Source organism: Neopsephotus bourkii, unplaced genomic scaffold, assembly GCF_033783945.1.
Source record: "Neopsephotus bourkii isolate Nb327-2 ecotype Australia unplaced genomic scaffold, CSIRO-AGI_Nbou_v1 NB_1314, whole genome shotgun sequence".
Lineage (NCBI taxonomy): Eukaryota > Metazoa > Chordata > Aves > Psittaciformes > Psittacidae > Neopsephotus > Neopsephotus bourkii.
In genome coordinates, this window is record NW_026901795.1 from 797,346 (window position 1) to 818,431 (window position 21,086).

General features: G+C 39.4%; 1 protein-coding gene and 1 long non-coding RNA gene across 3 annotated transcripts; both read left to right on the plus strand.

Moving 5' to 3' along the window:
- The first annotated feature begins 477 nt into the window (after positions 1-477).
- LOC133219122 (uncharacterized) lies at positions 478-5,711 on the plus strand. 2 transcript variants are annotated; one of them, XR_009727356.1, is made up of 2 exons: positions 478-575; positions 5,354-5,711. It is a non-coding gene; the product is annotated as an uncharacterized LOC133219122 (long non-coding RNA). The 2 variants fall into 2 exon arrangements; XR_009727355.1 differs by lacking the exon at positions 478-575 and adding an exon at positions 869-998.
- Positions 5,712-8,253: 2,542 nt separating this feature from the next.
- On the plus strand, positions 8,254-20,611 carry LOC133219115 (nephrocan-like). The gene is made up of 3 exons (XM_061366193.1): positions 8,254-9,807; positions 15,528-16,429; positions 19,675-20,611. The coding sequence occupies exons 1-3, from the start codon at positions 9,619-9,621 to the stop codon at positions 20,120-20,122; spliced, it is 1,539 nt and encodes a 512-aa protein (XP_061222177.1). The 5' UTR covers positions 8,254-9,618; the 3' UTR covers positions 20,123-20,611.
- The last annotated feature ends 475 nt before the right edge of the window (positions 20,612-21,086 follow it).

The following is a 21,086-nucleotide window of genomic DNA, read 5'->3' on the forward strand; positions in this document are numbered from 1 at the left end:
CCTCAGCCGCTCCCTGCGGGAGCTCCCGTTCGCCCCGCAAAACAAGGCGGCGGCGGCGGCGGCAGCGGCAGCAGCAGCAACAAACCCAACCCGGCTCCACCGGGGCAGCCACGCAGGGAAACGGGAGGAACGCGCTCGGCGCGCATGCGCTGCGGAGCTGACAGGCGGCTTCGAAGGCGGCCCGGCGTGCAGTGGTGCGCGACTCGTGCTGCCTGCCACAACTCCAAGCGGCGACAGGCAGCAATGGCCGAGCCACGAGCCCCCGATCGCGGCTCGCCGGCCTGCGCCGCCAGGGGGCGCTGCGGTCCGGGTCCGCCCCAGGGTGTTCTGGCCCGGCCCCTTGCCGGGAGCCGCGGTTACTGGGGAGCGGTGTCAGCACGGTACCGCCCAGGCTCCGCAGTCAGACGCTGGGCGTTCAACCCGCGCTTCACTCTCTGAGTGAGAGTAACTGGCGTCTCTCGCCCTGCCCTGCCTCAGAAAGCCGCTAAGAAACGCCCGTGGCGCCTGACACCACCTAAACAATTACTTTCACCACGAGAAATGTTACTTTTACGTTGCGTTTATCAGTTCTGAGCGTAAGCCTCAGCGATGAGGCACGCCTCTGCCCATGGAAAGCTGGCTACTGGTTTCTCTGGGGTCCCTACCCGGCAATGATTCTGCACGGTAGTGGGGCACAGGCCAGGCAATTTACCTCACAGAATGCTCCTCACAGCACAGATTTAGATAAGATACTAGGAAGAAATTTTTCACTGAGCAGGTGGTGAGGCACTGGCACAGGTTGCCCAGAGAAGCTGTGGCTGCCCCATCTCTGGCAGTGTTCAAGGCCAGGTTGGACAGGGTTTGAACAACCTGGTCTAGAGTGAAGTGTCTTGCCTGTGACAGGGTTCTGAAACTAGATGATCTTTAAAGGTCCTTTCCAGCCCAAACCATTCCATGATTCCATGAAGTATTGTGTAAAAAGGACTGCCCCAGACACCAGTACATCTCTAGGATCACTGGTAAATGCAGTTATACCCATATAAAAGGTATTTCGATTGCTTTGGGGGAATTTTTTGTTTGGTTTGGTTTGTTGTTGGTTTTTTTGTTTGTTCGTTTTATTGTTGTTGTTTGGGTTTTTTTTTTTGTCATCATAGTTCTGAAATTGAACTCAATTTCAGGGAATAAGCAATCTCTTCATGGATGCTTTCTCCAAGGCATTTGCCTTGGTTACATATCACCTCCTTTGAAATACTGGGATTGATTCTGGTGTTGTTTTCAGTGGGAGCTTTATTAGCAGGTGTTACAGAGCTGTCATGCAGCTTGGCTTTATTGCACCAAAGTTGTAATTCCACCTCAAAAGAGGAAAAAAAGGATCATTTAAACCCAGATCAGGCCCCTAATCCTGCGTACAGTGTGGCCCCACAAGCTACACTGCCAGCACAACAGAGGGGAAGCAGACGGGCCCTCCAGTCAGTGGAGGAGCGGATATTAAGAAAAGGGTAACACACCAGGACCCCTGCATTCCCTGCCCTTGAGCTGCAGGACATCCTGGGGTGAGTTTCTTGCCTTGCTCCACTTTGCATAAATAATTGATTAGGACACAGAGAAAGAGTGATACCACTTTACAGCTCAGTGATTAAACCACTCACCTGGAATGTGTAGTTATGTCAAAGCAGGAAAAAACAGTATCTCCATCAATCTGTGCTTTCAGAAGAGCTGGATAAAAGCAAACTTCACCACTAACAGTGGATACCATATTTCCTCTGGGATCTGGTATCAGAGACTTGACAAGAAGCCTAGAGATTGTTATTGTAAACCTGCTCGTCTGCCCTTTACAGTTCAAACTTTCTGCAGTGTAATTGAAGAGGTAGTAAAAAACTGAGTATGCCTAAGGGGGATTCTCTTACTGTAAAGCCCATCCATGATGGAAAAAGCCACAGACACTTTTATATATACCTACAGAAAAAAAAATCTGGCTCAGTAAATTGGTATATTCAGAATAATAGTTGAGAAAGGTGTCTAAAGTTTAGGTGTCTAAAGTCAACAAGTACTTCTCAGTGAGCCTAGCTTAAAAGAGCATTTGCTTGACCTTCATTCTAATGTCCATTCTCCATAGCCATATTGACAGTCTTTTCCTTAAACAACAGTCTGACAGAAAATCAAAGCATTTGCTGTATCAAAAGCTAAACCATTATTACCATTTAAATTAGTTCAGCCACACAATAAATTGTTTAAGGACTATCAGTTTTCATGTTAGCTTTGGCTTTCATTCTGGTAGATATCACACTGGAGAAGTACCTATGAAATTATGTTACATTCTTTGTCTTTTAGGTTTTTTTTACATGGAACAGTAATCTACTACTTAGTCAAACATTGCATTTGTCTGCTAATATATCTGTCTCATGCATTTGGACAGTATCCGCTTACGATGAGAAGGAAATTTCCCATATTTACTATGTAATGTATCTATTGGAAATACTGGCCTTAAAACCTTACATTTAATGTAATTTACCTATAACTGCTTCTTTTTAAAGAATTGCATATTCCCATTTTTTAGTGTCCTTTTCCTTTAGCTTAGGGGTTGGTCCAGCTCTATCTTAAATTGTCTTTATTTACAGTGGTATCAGAGGTTTACAGTCATTAATTTTAATTCTTATCAGTGCTGCCTTTGTTTTGTATGCCCTTATGTTTCACAAGTCAAGCAAGGATTTGTCTCTGTTTATTCCACTCAAAGGTTAGCTTCTCAAACACAATTCTTTTAGAAGGCTACCTGCAGTGCAGTATCTGTCTAACACTGGACTACAGATAAATGAGAAGTAAAGCTATCTGTAGTTAAGAAAATTTGCAGTTGTGACACTATAGCTTAGTAAATGTAGTTATCATTAGGTATTACTTATATTCCTCACCAGAAATACTGTGTAAAAAAGGGGTTGAATTTAAAATCAGGTATCACAGATATAAGGGTAGAGACATGAATAATTCAATTATCTCAAAACTATACTTGTAGGTCCCTTAGAAGATTATGATCAATTCCAGTTACCCTTGAAATGCTAAAGCCCTCAGACAAATGTAGCTCTGTTCTCTTAGCAAGCTATGCAGTCATTATGGAATTGAACCTAAGAAAGGTTAGTAGTTTTGGCCTTCAATTAGATTAAATTGATTTAAAGTAAACTGTAGTATATTCTACCCTGATAATATCAACAGAATAATTGAAGAACTTTTGAAGCTGGTCTAGCAGTAAGAATCCTTTCTACACCCAAGAGGCATTTCTAACAATCAAATACTTGTAGCCAGTTATACATCAAGAAGAATTTAAATTCGCTGAATACTTTTAATGTCAAAAGGACTTCACTGAAAGTTTCCTGATCTGCACATTTGACCTTATGTGGTAGAGCTGAAGCTAATCACCACCTAGTTTCTTCACATATAATTTATGCACATAATTTCAATTACTTTAGACAAGTTATAGAGGATATGAGGTTTCTGTGTTACACTGATGTTAAGTGTATTTGAATACAAACAGTACTTCATAAATTTAAACCTATAATTGATTACTAGTGTACCTGATAAATTACCTGAAAACTTACTTTGTGCTTAAAGAGTAAATGACGTTAAGTATGAGGAGGACATATTTTCACACAAAACAAAGCAAAGTAATATTCAAATATAAAGAAAGAAAAAAATACTTTAATCAACATCTCCACTGCTGTATATTTGGTACCTAGGGTCCATGCCAAGACTGGGAAAATGTTGTGTGATATATTCTACAAATGTTTGGTTAGACGTAGCGTCTGCACAAAGAACTTACAATATAAACATGTGTGTTTGCACGTGAGGGTCAGCTCACCCAGAAACTTTTGTAATTGCAGCTGCCCAGTTGTGCGTGAGAGGCTGCAGTGCATGCCCGTGTCAAGGCCATCTTCTGTGTGTTTAGCACTGAAGCATCCTGAGTGGTTTGATGGCATGGGTGGTTGTACAGTAACAAATGAGGATACCAAAGGGGAAACAGACAAAAAACAAAGAATATCTCACGGTAAAAAAAGTATGGGAGGAAACTTAGATGATAAAGCAAGATGTTCATACTTTAAAAAAGGAGTCAGACTAGATTATTAGAATGTGCCTTTCTGAAGCACTTTAGAGCAGAGGAATTTATTCACCCACATTGATATTTAAAGGGATATACATTTTCAGTTGTCGTTACAGAAAATTTGAGCTAACAAACCCTAACTTGTAGCTTTTTACATTTTACATGATTCCTGCTTTGCAGGCCTAGAGAGTTCATAGTTGGCTGCATTTTACAGTCCATGCAGTGAGTCCATGGGTAAAACGATTCACTTGCTACTATTCTGAGGGAAGATTCATTCCTTCCTGGTCTCTTTTTACACAAGATGACATCCACAAGTCACTTCTTGAGATGAGCTTTTCTTTTTTTTACAGTGCTTGTTGTGGTCTTATGTTTATTTCTATGTATATACTTATGCTTCACTCTTTTCATTCTGAATTTATGTTTTGTTGGTTTTTTTTAATTAATAAAATGTGACAAAAACGTCCAGCTTTTATAGTTTGAAAGAATGTAAACCTCCTTTTGCGCACACAGTGTTAGAGTTTAGAGAACTGCTGTTTCAGAGTCTGTGCCTCACAGTTTGAAGAGTACACAATTTTTAGTTTAAGCTGCTCTTAAAAGACTAAAGACACCCACAGGAAATGGAAGGGCTAGAACTAACTTGCTTCATACAGGACTCTGAAAAGTCCTTACAAGTCATGGTTGTTAACTACTAACCTGAACTACTTCTGTGTGGTTCAGAAACAGAAATTGTCTTGGTTCCAGTATCAGTTGGATGATCCAACCCTGCCAATTTACTTTTAGGTGGTACTGCTCAAGGCACCATCTCACATAGGTTAATTACAGATCTTAAATAAATGGTCATATACAATAGACCTGTGTATTTAAAGTCTAGGTTGAAAATGGATTTGGCCATTTTATCTGCTCTCTGTATTTTCCCTTCTTCATTACTTTTGGGACTAACATGGAATATCGTTACTAGAAAACTGTCACTACACCATACCATGACCTGTGGTTTCATGGGCAGTGCTTTCTGTGGCTCAGTTCTTAATGATGAACAGCTCTCCACCAAGTGTATGCCATTAGGACCAGTACTTTGAAAGCCAATTACAGCAGCATTAATGACATATGTGTATGAAAATATTTAAACGGACCTCTGTGTGGGTGTTACTTATTTGTTGTTTGTGGAGTGCCTGCCCCAGGTGCATCTGGTCTTGGTTACCATCACTCAACACTATCATAACACTGGCAATGACTAAAACTCCTTGATATGTGATTTTTTGTTTAACAAAGTTTCAGTCTTTTCAACAGGTTTCACTCTGTTGGTTCCTTTGGAATGCAAATGTGCTACAGACAGGCAAAATGTGAGAAATTCCTAAGGGGTTATCTATGAGCCAGCATGGAGGAAGAATAGAAAACCTACCTTATTGTGTGTAAAAGAAATCTGGCCCAAGTTACCCAGCAGCTGTTTCCCATGTATGCAAATGACCTTGCCTGGAGTTAGAAAGCACATTTTGCACATACTATGAAAGTGGATAAAAAATATTTCCACAAAATTCTTGGCTTAAGAAGAAGATTGAGACATCATTTGCAGAGAGTCCTTCAACTGTTTTTGTGGAACTCGCAGATTTGTTTTGTAGGAATAAAACACAAAATAACTTTTGATAAATTTATCATCTTTATACCAGTTACGTGTCATTGTCTAGAATGCATTTAGGTTGACATTCTTTACTCAGTATACTCCTCTGAGGCTCTTTGTTTAAGAAACATTTCTGTAAAGTGGTTCAGATTATTTCAACGGGTGATTAAGGGAAGCATCATGTTTTTAAAAACAATGTTATGATTGTTTCCCTTAGCAGCCTGATCCACTCTGGAGAGAAGTGCTTGATTGGAGGTAACTTTTGCAGCAGACAAATGCCATTTGTCCCTATGAAAAACTGGTCCAAATCCAAGTTTAAAACTTCCAGGGAAGAAAAAAAAGAAGAAAAAGTATTATTAAATTCATACATACTCGGTGGCAGGCACTTGATAGCATATGGCAGCTAAATATGCCAAGGACTCTTCAGAGCATACGCCATCACTTAGCAGCTCCTACTTGCCAAACTGCCTCTGCTTGTGACATTCCTCAGGGACCAAGCTCCTACCCATGCCCTCTGCAGGCCCTAAGCTGGTCTTTTCCTGCAATTTCTCCTTTCCATAGACAAGGAACATGCCGACTGCAAGAGCTCAGCTTCTCCTTTTCTTTCATGATAAGATTGCATCATCCTTTGTGTGGTCTCTTGCCATCATGTGCATTACAAAGGATCCACTATGGGTTGTCTTAATTCAGATATTTCTAAAAACTTCATAACTAGAGTTTTGCAGATTAATTCTTCCAATTTAAATGACATCTTACATTTATGTGATTTTCTAACATAATTTTATGTTAAAAAATTATATCTTGACACACATGTTTGCTTTTGTCAAACCTCTGGCTTTGGTAAAGAAACAAAACGCCAAACAGCAACACTGTAGATGCTGAAATCTTGCATGAGGTAAGGCTTGTACAAAATGATAGTATTTTTATTAGACTGATATATATTTGAAAAAAAAACACCAAACCCAAATCAAACCAACCAAAACAAAGAACCCAGCATTTACAGTCCTTTATGAGCCCTTCTTCAATCTGAAATGAAAGCAGCACTCCTGAAAGATCTTCTAACTTCCATCAACTCAAGCTTATGTTTCATCTAAATCTATTCAATATATTTTACTACTTTGCCATGATACTGTACAACTAGTGTCCATATTAAATGCTACTAACAATACAAAAGAGTCCAACACTGACTTTGGGTTTAACAGGTTTTGAACTGTTTACCTTTGGTTAAAGCTAGAATGTGCCTCAGACGTCTCATGCAGGCAGGTTACTGGTGCTATCATTCATTCTTTCTGACAAGTGATGGAGGGGAGTATCATTCCATTAGGCCCACACAGGAATGCCTATTGAAGGTGTGGAGAGTTTGCATAAAACCTGCTGGCAGGAAATGGCCACCAGTGATTGACTTTCTTAACATCCCCCTGCTAAGCTGTGCAGCTCATGGGCCAGCAGTGTTGCATCTACAAGGAGACCCTGGAATGTTTATTCACCTTTTCTTTTTTCAGCGTAGCTCACATCTTCCCGCTATGCTTATGCTCATACAGTCTTGTGACTGTCAGCTCTGTTGCCATCAGGTCTTCCAGACTCAATACAAAAGCCAGATATATCAGAAATTAATGGATATATAATATAATTCTTGATTAAATCATTGTTTTTTATATCACATAAATGAACGATTAAACCAAAAGTTTCCTTCGTTTGAAAAAGCGAAGGATATAGTTAATCCTAGAAAATGCTGAGAGCTAAGAATATAGCACCGTACTGTGGCGTTACCTTGTAACTACAGCTGTGAATTCTAACCAGCTGAGTGACTTAAACAGGGAAGGACGCAGTATATGGGTCTTACTTGAAGGGATTCTCTGACTCTGCAGTACTCTAGAGCTTTAAACTGCAAACCGTTGGGTTTGATATACAAAAAAGCAGATTTTGGGGTTGTTGTTGTTTTTTTTTTTTGTGACATTTTTGAGGAACACAAATTCCTACATGAGATTGTGAGCATTACTGTGTTAGTTACTTCAGCATTTCAACTCAGAAGGACCTGAGAGATCAGATCAAAGCCTGTTCCATGCTAGAGAAGAGGAAGCTCAGGGGAGACTTCATAGCAGCCTTCTAGTACCTAAAAGGGGTGTACAGGTCTGGAAAGGGACCTTTTACAAGGGCATGGAGTGACAGGACAAGGGGGAATGGCTTTAGACTGAAAGAGGGGAGATTTAGATTAAATATTAGGAAAAAATTGTTCATTGTGAGGGTGGTGAGGCACTGGCACAGGTTGCCCAGAGAATCTGCGGATGTGCCCCTCCCTGGCGGTATTCAAGGCCAGGTGGGACAAGGTTTGAGCAACCTGGTCTAGTGGAAGGTGTCCCTGCCTATGGAAGGGTAGTTCAAATGAAACGATCTTTAATGTCCCTTCCAGCACCCTCCCCTCCAAAAAAAAAAGAGGAGGGGGAAAAAAAAAGCAATCCAGCAATCCCACAAACCAGGTACCAAACCCTAGATCAAGATACATTAAAATACTTTTTTGAGCACACCATCGCTAATCCTGCTCACCACCCCCCCCCCCCACCCTCACCCCCCCCATTTTTGCTCATTTCATCACTATGGCATAGGTCTGGCAGGATTTTTCTGCTAACTTGTTAAGCATGCCAGTTTGACAGGCTGCTTTAGGAAAAGGTTTCTGCTCTTGCTGTATGGTTTAGCAGATGCTGGGTTGCAGTTCTGTACTCATAGTGTAGGGGATTAAGGAGACAGAAGGATCTCCATGAGGGAATGCGGCAATTGTCCAGTGTAAACCCAGCTGCATCCAATAGGCATTCCTGTCAAGGACTGTCCCCAGTTCAGTTATCTATTTGTCAAATCAACTCAACATTGTCTTCTGCTTGGAGAAATCACTGGCTTAGCTCTGCACTCAAGGAGCAGAATTAGCTGCTACTGAAGAGACAATAGGGAGTATGGAAGGAAGCAGGCAACAGTGCAAAGCAGATCAGTATGGTAAGATACAAAGATGCCTGAAATACACTGCTTTGTATGTTGTAAATTGCTGGGTACACAGGAAAAAACTATGCATAGAAAGTTCCTAAAATAATCACAAGCCAAACTGTAAGCCTTTCAAAACATTACATCTCTAGCTGGCACAGCTAGTAGATATGTGAGAGAAGCACTAACAAGTAGAGAGAAAACTCTAAGGGGAACCCTAGTGTTTTCCATCTGTCACAGGGTAAATAGGCCCTATTGATCATCTACCACTTGATTTATACTAAATGTTTTCAAGCATTTCATGTCTGTAATTTTCAAATACAAAAATAAGTAAACTTTGGTTTATGGGAATTACACAAACACAGGCAACTAGATTTTTGTCTAGTCTTTGAAAAATGTGTACTAATCAGCAGTACTCAGCTATACCATAGATACTCAGAAAGTGAGTAGAATTTTTTAACTTTAAAATAACAGCTGTCTGAGTTTGGGTTTTTTTTGAGGGGTCTGAATAATGCAAAAGGAAGAGTGAAAAAGCTTCAGTGTTGGCTTCAGTTGTGCTCTTACTGTTTCGAATACTGGGTCATAGAAGATATACAAAGCTTTTACAGCCCCACTATAAAACAGCTCTTTATCTTTTCTCCACTAATTCTGTGGTGTCACATTTAACAAAACTAGGAAACTGGAGATAATATAGATGTTTGCAGATTGATGTCAGGTAATAAATAACACTAATTTCGCATACCTACAAATGTAAAGGCACCTTATCACTGTTTAAGTTTCTCACTCTTTGTAATGCCTGCCAACATTTTAACTCAGGCAAATTACCGTATTGTTTTTGCTGGCTTTTCACTGGGATAAAATACACAGTCATAATATCCTTTTATCAGATTTCATGGTATAAAAGGACTTTGGTGCTTAATTCAAGCTGCACGTTGCTGAGATCATTGCAGAGCTTCTGTTTTGGAAGATGTATTTATCTTACCTTTTAGTCATTGTCTTTTCTTTCCACAGTGGTCTAAGTGCCAATTGCCCAAGAAGATGCAGTTGTGACCCTGCCCTGTCAGTGCAATGCTACAGAACTATGGAGATCCCCAGAGAGATTCCTGTTGCCACCAGGAGACTCTACATCAGTCACAGCAAAATTAGACAACTCCAGGTAAGAAAAAATCCAGTAAAAATACTTTTTGTAGTACACTGTAACCGAAAGCTGTGCTTCCCAGATGGTGGTGGCTTTCAAGTGAAGAAAGAATCTTATTCCACGTTCTAAAAACTGATGAAATCCTGCCAGATCTGGTTTTATTTTTACTTACTTTTTTAAAGATATGTAAATATATTCCTATGTGGTTTTCATTAGCCTGCAGTCTCCGAGCACCAGTTCACACTGCCACAATGATATTTTGTATTAATCTCAAAAAATAGTAATTTACAACTAGGAGACAAATGTTGACTTGTTTTTATATGCTCAAATAACCACTGAGTTCCAGAGTAATTGTTTAACTTGTTAAAAGCTTTTGCAACCTTTGATACAATATAATACTTTTTCAGAGTAAATGGAAAGATTTTATGTACTAGAATAATTTCCTTAATAAATGAAATCGAAGTTCTTTTCCCCCTCTGCAGTTGCAAGTGTCAGGTACAGCTGCTATCAGAAATGGCAGAGGAATTAAGTAAGTTAGAGTTTAAGGCAGAATGCGAGATGTTTCTAAAAGTAATGCTAGGCTTATCTAATAACTCGTATAAACAGTAGCAGGTTATAACTGAAGCTGCCAGCTATTTGTGTTGTTAAAAATGTTTATTCTGGGTTTCTTGAAGCATAACTGGATCCCATTATTAAAGGCATGATCAGTTTATACTAATTTTGCATTATGCTCTGGAACGGTTTTCTACCCTGAAATATTTTCATTTAATAAATTCAACTTCTACTGATAGATAAAAGAGAAACACAATTTTACATGTGCTTGCTGTGTATCAATTTACTACAAATAATAAGAAATGTTTGATTCAAGAGAGACATTTTCTCTCAAGTATGCTTGTCCTCCTACACAGAATATAACATTAACTGCTCTGAAATGCAACTTTGATTTTGCTCTCAGGATTGAATTAAATAGGTTAGAAGGCAGCTTTGGGCATCATCTGGGATACCTTTTGCTCACTGAAAAATAGTTATTTTACAATTTAACTCTGAAAAGGGTTTACTTTTATTTAGCTGCTACTAATATCTGTTTTTTTTGGTTTAGCTCCCAAACCTACAAGAGTTGAAGTTCACTGGTGTGATTTAGCTATATTGATGTGCTTTAGTTAAACAAAAGATCTGTCAAATGAATTTTTTATTAGGAAATACATTTTATATGCAAAAAAAAGAAAAAAAAATCATTATTATTTTCTTTCCAAGAGAAGGCAGATGAGCCATTTGTCCTTTCTTAGACTAGTTGCCCGTACCTGTCAGCTTCTCCTCAGTTACTAGTAAAGTGGCCTTAGGTTCTGACTACAGCAAAACACAGGAGTTATAAAACTTTTAAATTTTGGATATAAGTGAATAGAGCAGTGGAATAAATGTTTTATGACTGTTCAGAACAAATGATGCAAGAAACCATCTAAGGGTTTTTTACTTTATGCATTAATTCAACTGAGCAATCAGTATACCTTACTTATACTACTGACTTTGCACTTGAAAGTAGTAAGTCCTTTCATGCTATCTGCTTATAGTCATGCAGATTGTTTCCTTAAGATTAGACTGGGTCTCTGAATATATTATTCACTTTTCTTTCCATGCAACAAATTATGCTTCTGAGGTCTTGACATCATAAATGCATATGCTTAATTTTACACAGCTAAGAAATTCAACTGGCAGATATCACACTACTTGCAGAAACAGCATTTGATTTTCGCTTGCAAAATGCATGTCTGGAAGTGCTAAAAGAACTCCATAGGAGGTTTTGTTTGTCTGATTTTTAAATTCCTTCACTTACTTAATTTTAGAGTTTAAGAAATTGCTTATAAGAAATCCCAGTTCATAAAAACAGGTCATTAAAAAGTGACAAAATTAGTAAAATGTTTCTATTTTAACAGTATGTTAGATCCATTTTTATTAGATCTACTTTTCAAAACATAACACTATATTAGTATCACTTTACCGAAAAGTCCAGTTAGAGAATAAAATATCACTTTGTAGCAAAAAGATAGCTGGTAGGCTTTCAAGTATGTCTGGATTCATATTAGAAAGACTGGGTGGTTTGTAACAGTATGGACAAATATTCAAGTCTCAAAATTGCAGAGTCACAAAGCCTAGCAAAGCATACCAAATAGGTGGAAAAGAGAGATTATAATAATCCACATTAAGAAGCCTAACATCATTATAGAATGAATGTCTGTAAATTGACTCTCGTGTAGCTGTCACTTCATAAGATGAAAATTAAGCCTTTTAGTGAGATACAGCAATCAACTAAGGAAAAGCAGGAAATACAGGTTTTGAACTTGCAACAGAAAATATGTTGAACTTACAAAGTTTCACATTTGTCTCCATTTCCTTAAGACTGTTTTCTCACTTAAATATGACTATGCTTTTCTGCTCATGAGCAATGCAGCTCATTCCTATGGGACTTCTCATGATAAAGCTTTGAAACATTCGCCTCTTAATCATGACCAGAACTAGACATGCAATTCTGTGATTGCTATAAAGAAATATATATATATTACAAAACTGCATTTATAGACAAAATAGAAAATGGACAACTTCATTACTTACTGTTGAGAATGTAGGGTGGTTGGTTTGTTTGTTTGTTTGCTTGTTTTTATGGAGGTATATTCCCTCATTGAACTAAAGAGTAACTGATGGAGACCCCTGCATTAATAGAGGTTCCATAGCTATACTTTCTCACTAGCTGCATCAATCGTGCAATGCTCAGAAACAGCTTTACAAGACAGAATAAACAGAAAGTAGCAATGATTAAGGATATCAAAGCAGAATGAAATATCACTCTCCTTTGACAGCTGTGTGGGCGCTAATTTTAACAGAAGTTAAAATGCAGAGTTTGTAGGTAAGGTAAACAGACACAACCCCAAAATATCCAAGAGTCCGATAAATGAAGGTGAAAGTAATATTTTAAAAGTCACCTTTATAAGCTGATTTCGCATACACAAGTATAATATCCAAATGTATTTAATCAGGCTTGTAGAACAAAATTACTACCCCATACCTGCACAGCAAAAGGAATTGCACTGCCTTCCATGTACATTCCTGACTGGGATGAGGAATTACAGAATCATAGAATAGTAAGAGTTGGAAAGGAACTTAAGATCATCTAGTTCCAAACCCCTGCCATGGGCAGAAGCACCTCACACTAAACAGTGTTACCAAAGGCTCTGTCCAACCTTGCCTCGAACACCGCCAGGGATGGAGCATTCACAACTTCCCTGGGCAACCCGTTCCAGTGCCTCACCACCCTTACAGAAAAGAACTTCTTCCTTACATACAATCTAAACTTCCCCTGTTTTAAGTTTTAACCCGTTACCCCTTGTCCTATCACTGCAGTCCCTAATGAAGAGTCCTTCCCCAGCATCCTTATAGGCCCCCTTCAGATACTGGAAAGCTGCTATGAGGTCTCCACGCAGCCTTCTCTTCTCCAGGCTGAACAGCCCCAACTTTCTCAGCCTATGTTCATATGGGAGGTGCTCCAGTCCCCTGATCATCCTCGTGGCCCTCCTCTGGACTTGTTCCAACAGTTCCATGTCCTTTTATGTTGAGGACACCAGAACTGCACACAAAACTCCAGGTGAGGTCTCACAAGAGCAGAGGGGCAGGATCACCTCCTTGGACCTGCTGGTCACGCTCCTTTTGATGCAGCTCAGGATACAGTTGGCTTTCTGGGCTGCGAGTGCACACTGAAGCCGGCTCATGTTCATTTTCTCACTGACCAACACCCCCAAGTCCTTCTCCACAGGGCTGCTCTGAATCTCTTCTCTGCCCAGCCTGTAGCTGTGCCTGGGATTGCTCCGACCCAGGTGTAGGCCCTTGCACTTGGCATGGTTTAACTTCATGAGGTTGGCATCAGCCCACCCCACAAGCGTGTCGAGGTCCCTCTGGATGGCATGACTTCCCTCCAGCGTGTCAACCGAACCACACAGCTTGGTGTCATTGGCAAACTTGCTGAGGGCGCACTCAACCCCACTGTCCATGTCAGTGACAAAGATGTTGAACAAGACCAGTCCCAACACCGATCCCTGAGGGACACCACTCGTTACAGGTCTCCCGCTGGACATAGAGCCATTGACCACAACTCTCTGCATGTGGCCATCCAACCAGTTCTTTTTCCACCGAGTGTTCCACCTATCAAATTAATGTCTCCCCAATTTAGAGACAAGGATGTTGTGTGGGACAGTGTCTAAAGCTTTGCAGAAGTCCAGGTAGATGACATCAGCTGCTCTAGCCCTGTCCATCAGTTCCATAGCCCCATCATAGAAGGCCACCAAATTGGGTCAGGCAGGATTTCCCCTTAGTGAAACCATGCTGGCTGTTACCAAGCACCTTGTTGTTTTTCATGTGCCTTAAGAACTTTTTCATGTGCCTTAAGGAGAATGTGCTCCAAGATTTTGCCAGGCAGAGAGGTGAGACTGACTGGTATGTAGTTCCCTGGGTAATTATGCTGCACAGCATCCTTTATAGTTTCTCTCAATGGGAGTAAAATGTGGTGGTAGCTACCTGTCTGGCAGAAATGGCATAAAGACTGTAGTGTTAGTTTAATATATCTTACTGATGTGGTACTCATGGAACCTGTAGTGAGATGTTTATTGGACATGGGAAGGGAAAATGGATGAAGACACTCCTTCACACCTCTCCCATACAGTGCACTTGCTTACCTTGCTCTGAGCTTTCTGTGGTTCCCATATAAATATTTTTTTACAAATCAAGCACCTAGGCCAATGGGCAGCATCTCTGATAGTTTCAGACTACTACTGTTTAAGGAACTGGTGTGCTTAGAGAACTCCCAGATTCACCCTCATTGCATGCTTCCTCGTATTTTGACTTGGAAGAAACTGCTAGATTCACTTAAGTTTGCTTTTTAACTTGAGACACAAGATTGCAAGCTTTGGTAACAAGCACATTCTAACACAGCAGAAATATAATGAAGTAATTAGTATGCCTCTGTATATTATAGTCACAGTCAACATCTAAGTTCTATTTCCCACTGCAAAGCATCTGTTTAATGCCAACTAACAAAAACCTAAGATTGTGTAAAAGCAATTTGTTCCACTGAAGTGATTTTCAGACCAAGCTGACCTGACACTTTTGGTTTGGTCATCTTAATAATATGTGAGATTTTTTCTTTAAAGGAAAGATGGTGCAGGGAGAGAAGAAATGCAAATGTCAGATTTTAGTTTCCTGCAAAAACTTTATAGTAGGTAGAGGTGATGATATCCATGTACACTTCCTCTGGGGAATACACGCTGCAGTGACAGTACTGCTGGTATATGGAAATGGCTGTATGACGAACTCAAAACTACTCCAGCAAGCTCTGTTGAGCATAGTGAAAATTAGCAACCATCTGCTTTCTGCAAAGATTGTGATAGTAGATCCCCATTTTATAGAGGCTATCCACCAGGCAGAAGTAAAAGGAATATTCCTTATTCAAACATTGTGTTTGTTCAAAACCAGACACAATATGAACTTAACAAAATTCTAAAAATGCAGTACTGGCAAACTGCAGGTACCAACAGCAACACCTCTGTCATTAACATTTCGCTTAGTTTCTTGTTCTAAATATAAATATAGTTTCTTAATATACACTAGCAATTGTCAGAGCGTTCAGAAGAAGTACCCAGCGAGGAGATCCATAAAGAGATGGTGTATATTACATGACTTTTTTATTTCTCTTTAAGATTACTGACTTCAGGAGAATGTCAGCCCTTGAACAGCTGGTCCTATCATGCAGTGGCATAGAATCAATAGAAAACAACACTTTCAAAGCTCTGAGCACCTTGAAGTCCCTGGAACTCTACAAAAATCAGCTAAAACAAATACCCACCTTCCTCCCATCTGGCCTTGAAATTTTGAAACTCGCTGACAACTTCATCAACACTCTGCATGTATCTGATTTTGAAGGTTTGCTGAAACTAAGAGTGCTCGATATTCGAAACAACTTGATTTCGACTCTGCCTTCAAGCGCATTTTCTTCCCTTTTGAATTTACAGAGTCTGATTCTGGATGGCAACAACATGGAATCTGTGTCTGCACCACTTAAGCTTCCTAGGCTGAGGTATCTGAGCATGGCTGATAATAAACTGAACTCGTTCCCAACCAACTTCTTTGCATCTTTCCAGAATCTACAGTTTCTCAGTTTAAGTGGCAACTTTCTGACAAAAGTGCCTCTTGACCTACCTAAATCCCTGCTGTCACTAAAATTAGAGAAAAACCAACTTAAAACAATAAGACTTCGAGACATGAAGCACCTAGAAAACCTCTATGAGTTCTTCCTATCAGAAAATCGGCTAACATCAATAGATGGTGTCCAGCTTCTTCCTAACTTAACAACACTGGAGCTCTCTAAGAACCAGCTCCACACTATGCCAATCAGGCTGCCTGGCAGATTGCAGAAACTCGACTGCAGCAGTAACCTGATTCAAAGGGTGACAGCACAGGACTTCCAAGGACTACAAGACCTCAAGCACTTATTCCTTGACAACAACGCTGTTAGCATGTTTGAGGCAGGAGCTCTTCAGCAGTGTCCGCAGCTTTCAAATCTGGCACTGGAACAGAATCTCCTCATTTCTATTCCTCTGAGGCAAGTGAATCTGAGGAGAGCTGGTTCACAGGTGTCATCTCTCCTTCCTTACATTATGAGAATGACAGCCAAATAGGAAAAAATATTGTATTCAGACCCAGTCATGGTAGAAGTCTACCCACACCATAAACCCATTCCAATAACTGGCACTAATTAGCACTCTTGTTAGCAGTTTCAGCACAGAAGTAGAACTGTTTTCATTACTTCCGTAGTCCCCAGTGAATCTACTCATTTCATATCCCTCCCTGCCAGTAAGACTACTTTCTTTAATTAGCACACAAATAAGAGGAACCTGCTAGGAGAATGTAACAGAATTATTACAGAGGAGTTTTACTGCTGCTTAGATTTATCTTCCCCCATAACATGAAATTAATAGAGCATTCAATAAAAAGGAAAGGCAGCAGTTTTAAAGCTGATGTTTCTAGCAACCCACACTGAGTTTATTATTGTTAAAATATTAAGATTTCAGGAGCAAAGTCTGGTCAAAAAGAATGTGCTTTTTCAGTGGATATTAGCATTTGCAACTTCATTAAATTCACACATTACAAAGTATTTGGAATGCATATAAGCTCTCCAGCCTCAGGCTATAAGTAAAATTCTAGTCAAAGGAGCAGAGAAGAAACATCCCTTGGGCATACTGTGTTCATTAATGCTCTGCTTACAGGGTCTCTTGTGTCCATATAAGTGTTGGTCCTGGCCATTACCAGAGATGACATACTAAGCCAGATGGAGGCTGTTCTGATATAAAGTAGCAATTTTATTACTTCAAAAACCTGTGCAATAAAACAGCATAAAAATAGCAAAGTAATTCCATTAACATCAACTCCTTTAACACAACTGCACTATTACATTTTATTTTTTATGGCTTGTGGACAGGTTTAACTAGCCCAAATAAATAATGCAGTAAAATTTCAATTCATTTAGCATCAGGTCCTTTAGCATTTGAATCTACTTGGCAGCAGCTTTATAATCAGAAAGTGATTTAGTGGTGTATAAATATTTGATATCAGTCTAGCTTGACAGGAATGTTTAATGCTTTCTTGTTACTTTAGTATTGTCTAATCCATCTTATTTTACAACCTTCACAGTCAAGAGAATTAACAGGAAGGAGTTATCTATTAGCCCATAAACAGTACAGGTCTTAAGGAAATACTGGGGACTTTTTATTTTCAACTCAACAATGAATGCAGATTTGAAGGGAAGGCTGTAAGCATCAAAAAGGGGAATAAAAATGACAAAGACATAAAATTTATGGACTTAATATATCTGATGATCACCAGGTATGCATGGATATACAGAAATAAAAGTATTGCTTCTAACAGTCACCTGAGAACTCAGTCAGCAGTGTCAAAGGTTAAGAAATAGTTAATGTGCTACAGTTAGTGGATCCTAGCAGTTATTCAGCAGGAATGAGGAAAAAGAAAGCTTCTTTTGGTTTTTTGTTTTGGGTTTTGGTATTTTTTTCTGAGAATACAATAATCCACAAGTCCAAGTATTTTCAGGACTTGTAGAGAAGGGCCTATACTCCATAAAGTCTTGCAGGGACTGGCGAGAATCAGGCAGGAGTCTGATGATACTCCCTGGGGTGGCAGCAGCACAATATGGTTGCCACAGTCAGCTCCGAGGTGAGTGCAGCCTCTCTGCCATCAGCAGGATCATGCATCATATACTCCAATGCCATTATTTTCTCAAGACCAGCACAGCCTGAAGTCAAAGAATATAGCCATAAAGTCAAAGTCTAACTTTAGTATATAAGACCATTTGCAGGTTTAAGGACTTGGTGGTCAGGCTTTAGACTGTAATCAGTCTAGATAAACATTCTAGGTTTTTGACATCAGTGGCAATAGTTTTACCCCAACATACCCTTCTGACATTACAGTATCACATTGGGCAACTATAATCATCTCCTGTGGCTAGGTTTCAAAACATTTAATGCAGCCACAAGCATTTGGTAAGACTGACTTTTGCGGAGTACCAACACATGAAATTCTCATGTCCCCCAGGAAATACAGCACAATACAGAACTGCCCTACTCTTGAAATAGTCCCACTGGAGTTGTGAGATTTACACAAATACAGCAACCACCTTTCAGCCTAAGAGGTCAAACTCAGCTTCACAAAAACCAGCCAGTGAAGGTCATGATGTAACTTCTTAGTAATTCTTAAAGGTATCTTCTATCATTACACTGATTTAAGCTATCACATCAACCTTTACTGGTTGTTGTAGTACACTGTTCTATTCTAAATAGCTCTTGGTAGTACCATCTATAATTTCCCTGAGAGTTTCACTGAATAAGCTTCCTTAAAATCTCTGACTCTTAATTTCTTCACTTTGCATACTACTATAGTAAAATGATTTTTAAGCTACTTTCAAATTAAGTTTATTAAAGATAGCTCACGCCAATTAAGCGGCTTTCTGTTAAGTGCTTGTCACTAACTACATAAAGCAGGAAGAAATGAGAAGATTCTAAGTGAGCAAAATTTTTGAAATAAAACAGTCTTAACATACAAGATGTATGATGCAAGATGTATGAAAATAAGAATGGTACTGACCAGTCCAATATCATATCCAGAGGTTATCAGCTTTTTTTTTTCTTTTAAATGTAACCAGTTCTAATTTTCTAAAGTACAATTTAAAAAGACCATCAAAAGCCACTTCTGTTTTCCCTGTTGCTGATTTCTTAAACAGAATATCATCAGACAGGATGCCTCTGTGATGATTAATGTTTGAATCTGATGGGATCAGGAGAACAAAATGGAGGAAAAATTCTAGCTCATGAACTAAAATATCTTTTTAAACAAAGTACTTGATGGAGTAGTGTTGCCATGTTTCTCTAAACTTTTGATCTTTCATGGTGCTATGATTTGGTCATTGGCATACTTACAGCATCAAAAGTACAAAATGCATTTTTAAGCTTGACACTCAGTTGAACACATTCTTCATAACACAGTGCAGCAGGACTGCTGTTCATTTCAGTTTAAACAAACACAGGTAAGAACTTCAGTAATCTGGGGAAACAGTTCAAGTGTGCATAGACAGTATCCCTATAACTTAAAGAAAAGGACATGAATACTTCAGGACAACATCTTATTTTGCAGAAGACTGCATTTTTTTTTTTTGTTAATGAGAGTATTATCTTAATATGTCAGATGTGCCTGGGCAAATACTCACTGCCAAACACCACTTACACAAACGGAATCAGCATGATGAACATAACACCTTTGTGTTGCTTTGTTTTTATTCAGACTTCCAGACACCCTTGCTAGATTGGATCTAAAGGGAAATGACATAGAGGATGTTGGAGAACAAGAGCTGAAGGACTTGAAACAGCTTCAGGTTTTAAATTTACGGAATAACAAGATATCTGCCTTGGATCGCAAAGTCTTAGAGTATTTACCCCGTCTTCGTCATCTGTATTTAGATGGAAACCCTTGGAACTGCACATGTGACCTTCTCAGAACCAGAAGAACGCTGGTGGCCAAAGGGACAGACGTCAGAGGGGGGCAGTGCGTGGCACCAGCAGAAAGCCGAGGAGAAAGTTGGATGTCTTCCAAAAAGATTCTGCAACAGTGTGAAGATAATCTGTCTTCCATGGAAAGAGGCAAAGAGGACAGAAAGAAAATGAAACCCAGTGAGGCCTCCAGCACTGGAGTGAACACAGATGATGATTACTATGATTATGAATTAGACTAACCCCATGGATATGAATTAGACAACCCCACACTTGTCTGGAGCTGCTGACTACCAGCAGCATCTCTACTGACAACCATCTGCTGACCTGTCACTAAGTTTTCCTCTTTAGTTTGTGCTATAAGAGGTAATCGCTAGTGACAGAAGGGCTTAATAAGGATGCCATTGTAAACTGAAAGTTGTAAAAAATGCAAATTGTTTTCCTATCCCATTAGTACTATGTAATTTGAGGCAAGTAAGAATACAATTACTAACTCTTAGAAAAGCAGTCTGTAATGCTGTATGGACCTTTTTATAGTAGTAAATTCTTATAGTTGCATAAAACTTCACAAATAAAATCCTGCAAAACCACAAGATACTATTACTAGGAGTCTGGCATTCAACACATTTAAACTCACAGGTCTGAAGTTAAGATGGAGAGTTACATCTATGTGACCAACTTCTCAGGACTGTTCAAAGATTCTCACTTTTAAGAAATTAATTTCTGTTTTCCTGAAGTTTGCCTATTTATTTTAGACTACTTCAAATGACAGACTAATTTAGCAGAGGACCAGGCAAAACAAGGAAGGCTAATCTTCATCACAGCAAATGCAACAGACAGAAGAATCAGTGTCCCAGTTAATGAGACTTAATGCTAGTTCCAAATTTAATTAATAGCAAGGAATGAAAACACTGGGGCAAACTTGACACGATTCTACTGTTGCAGGGAGTTGAAGGGAGATTCACAGGATCTGAGTTCTCAGATTCTTTACCTCTGGCTAATATTAGGATAAGATCAAGTGAAACAAAGTGTTTGGAAGAGTTTATTTTGGTAGCTGAATAGCTACCTGACTACAATACAGCTTATGATGCTTTGTGTGTACACTTTCGGGTTAGGTGTACTTCACGTGGGAGTACACACTGCAAGCGCCCTCCTTCACTGGCAGTGACCTTCCAGATATTTGCAAGCAAAATAAAGGACTTAATC

Excerpts from the sequence above, each read along its gene's own strand:
- LOC133219115 (XM_061366193.1), top strand. The coding sequence starts at position 9,619 with ATGTATTTATCTTACCTTTTAGTCATTGTCTTTTCTTTCCACAGTGGT. Across the intron at positions 9,808-15,527 it reads GCAAAATTAGACAACTCCAG|ATTACTGACTTCAGGAGAAT; the intron begins GTAAGAAAAAAT and ends TTTCTCTTTAAG. Across the intron at positions 16,430-19,674 it reads CTCATTTCTATTCCTCTGAG|ACTTCCAGACACCCTTGCTA; the intron begins GCAAGTGAATCT and ends GTTTTTATTCAG.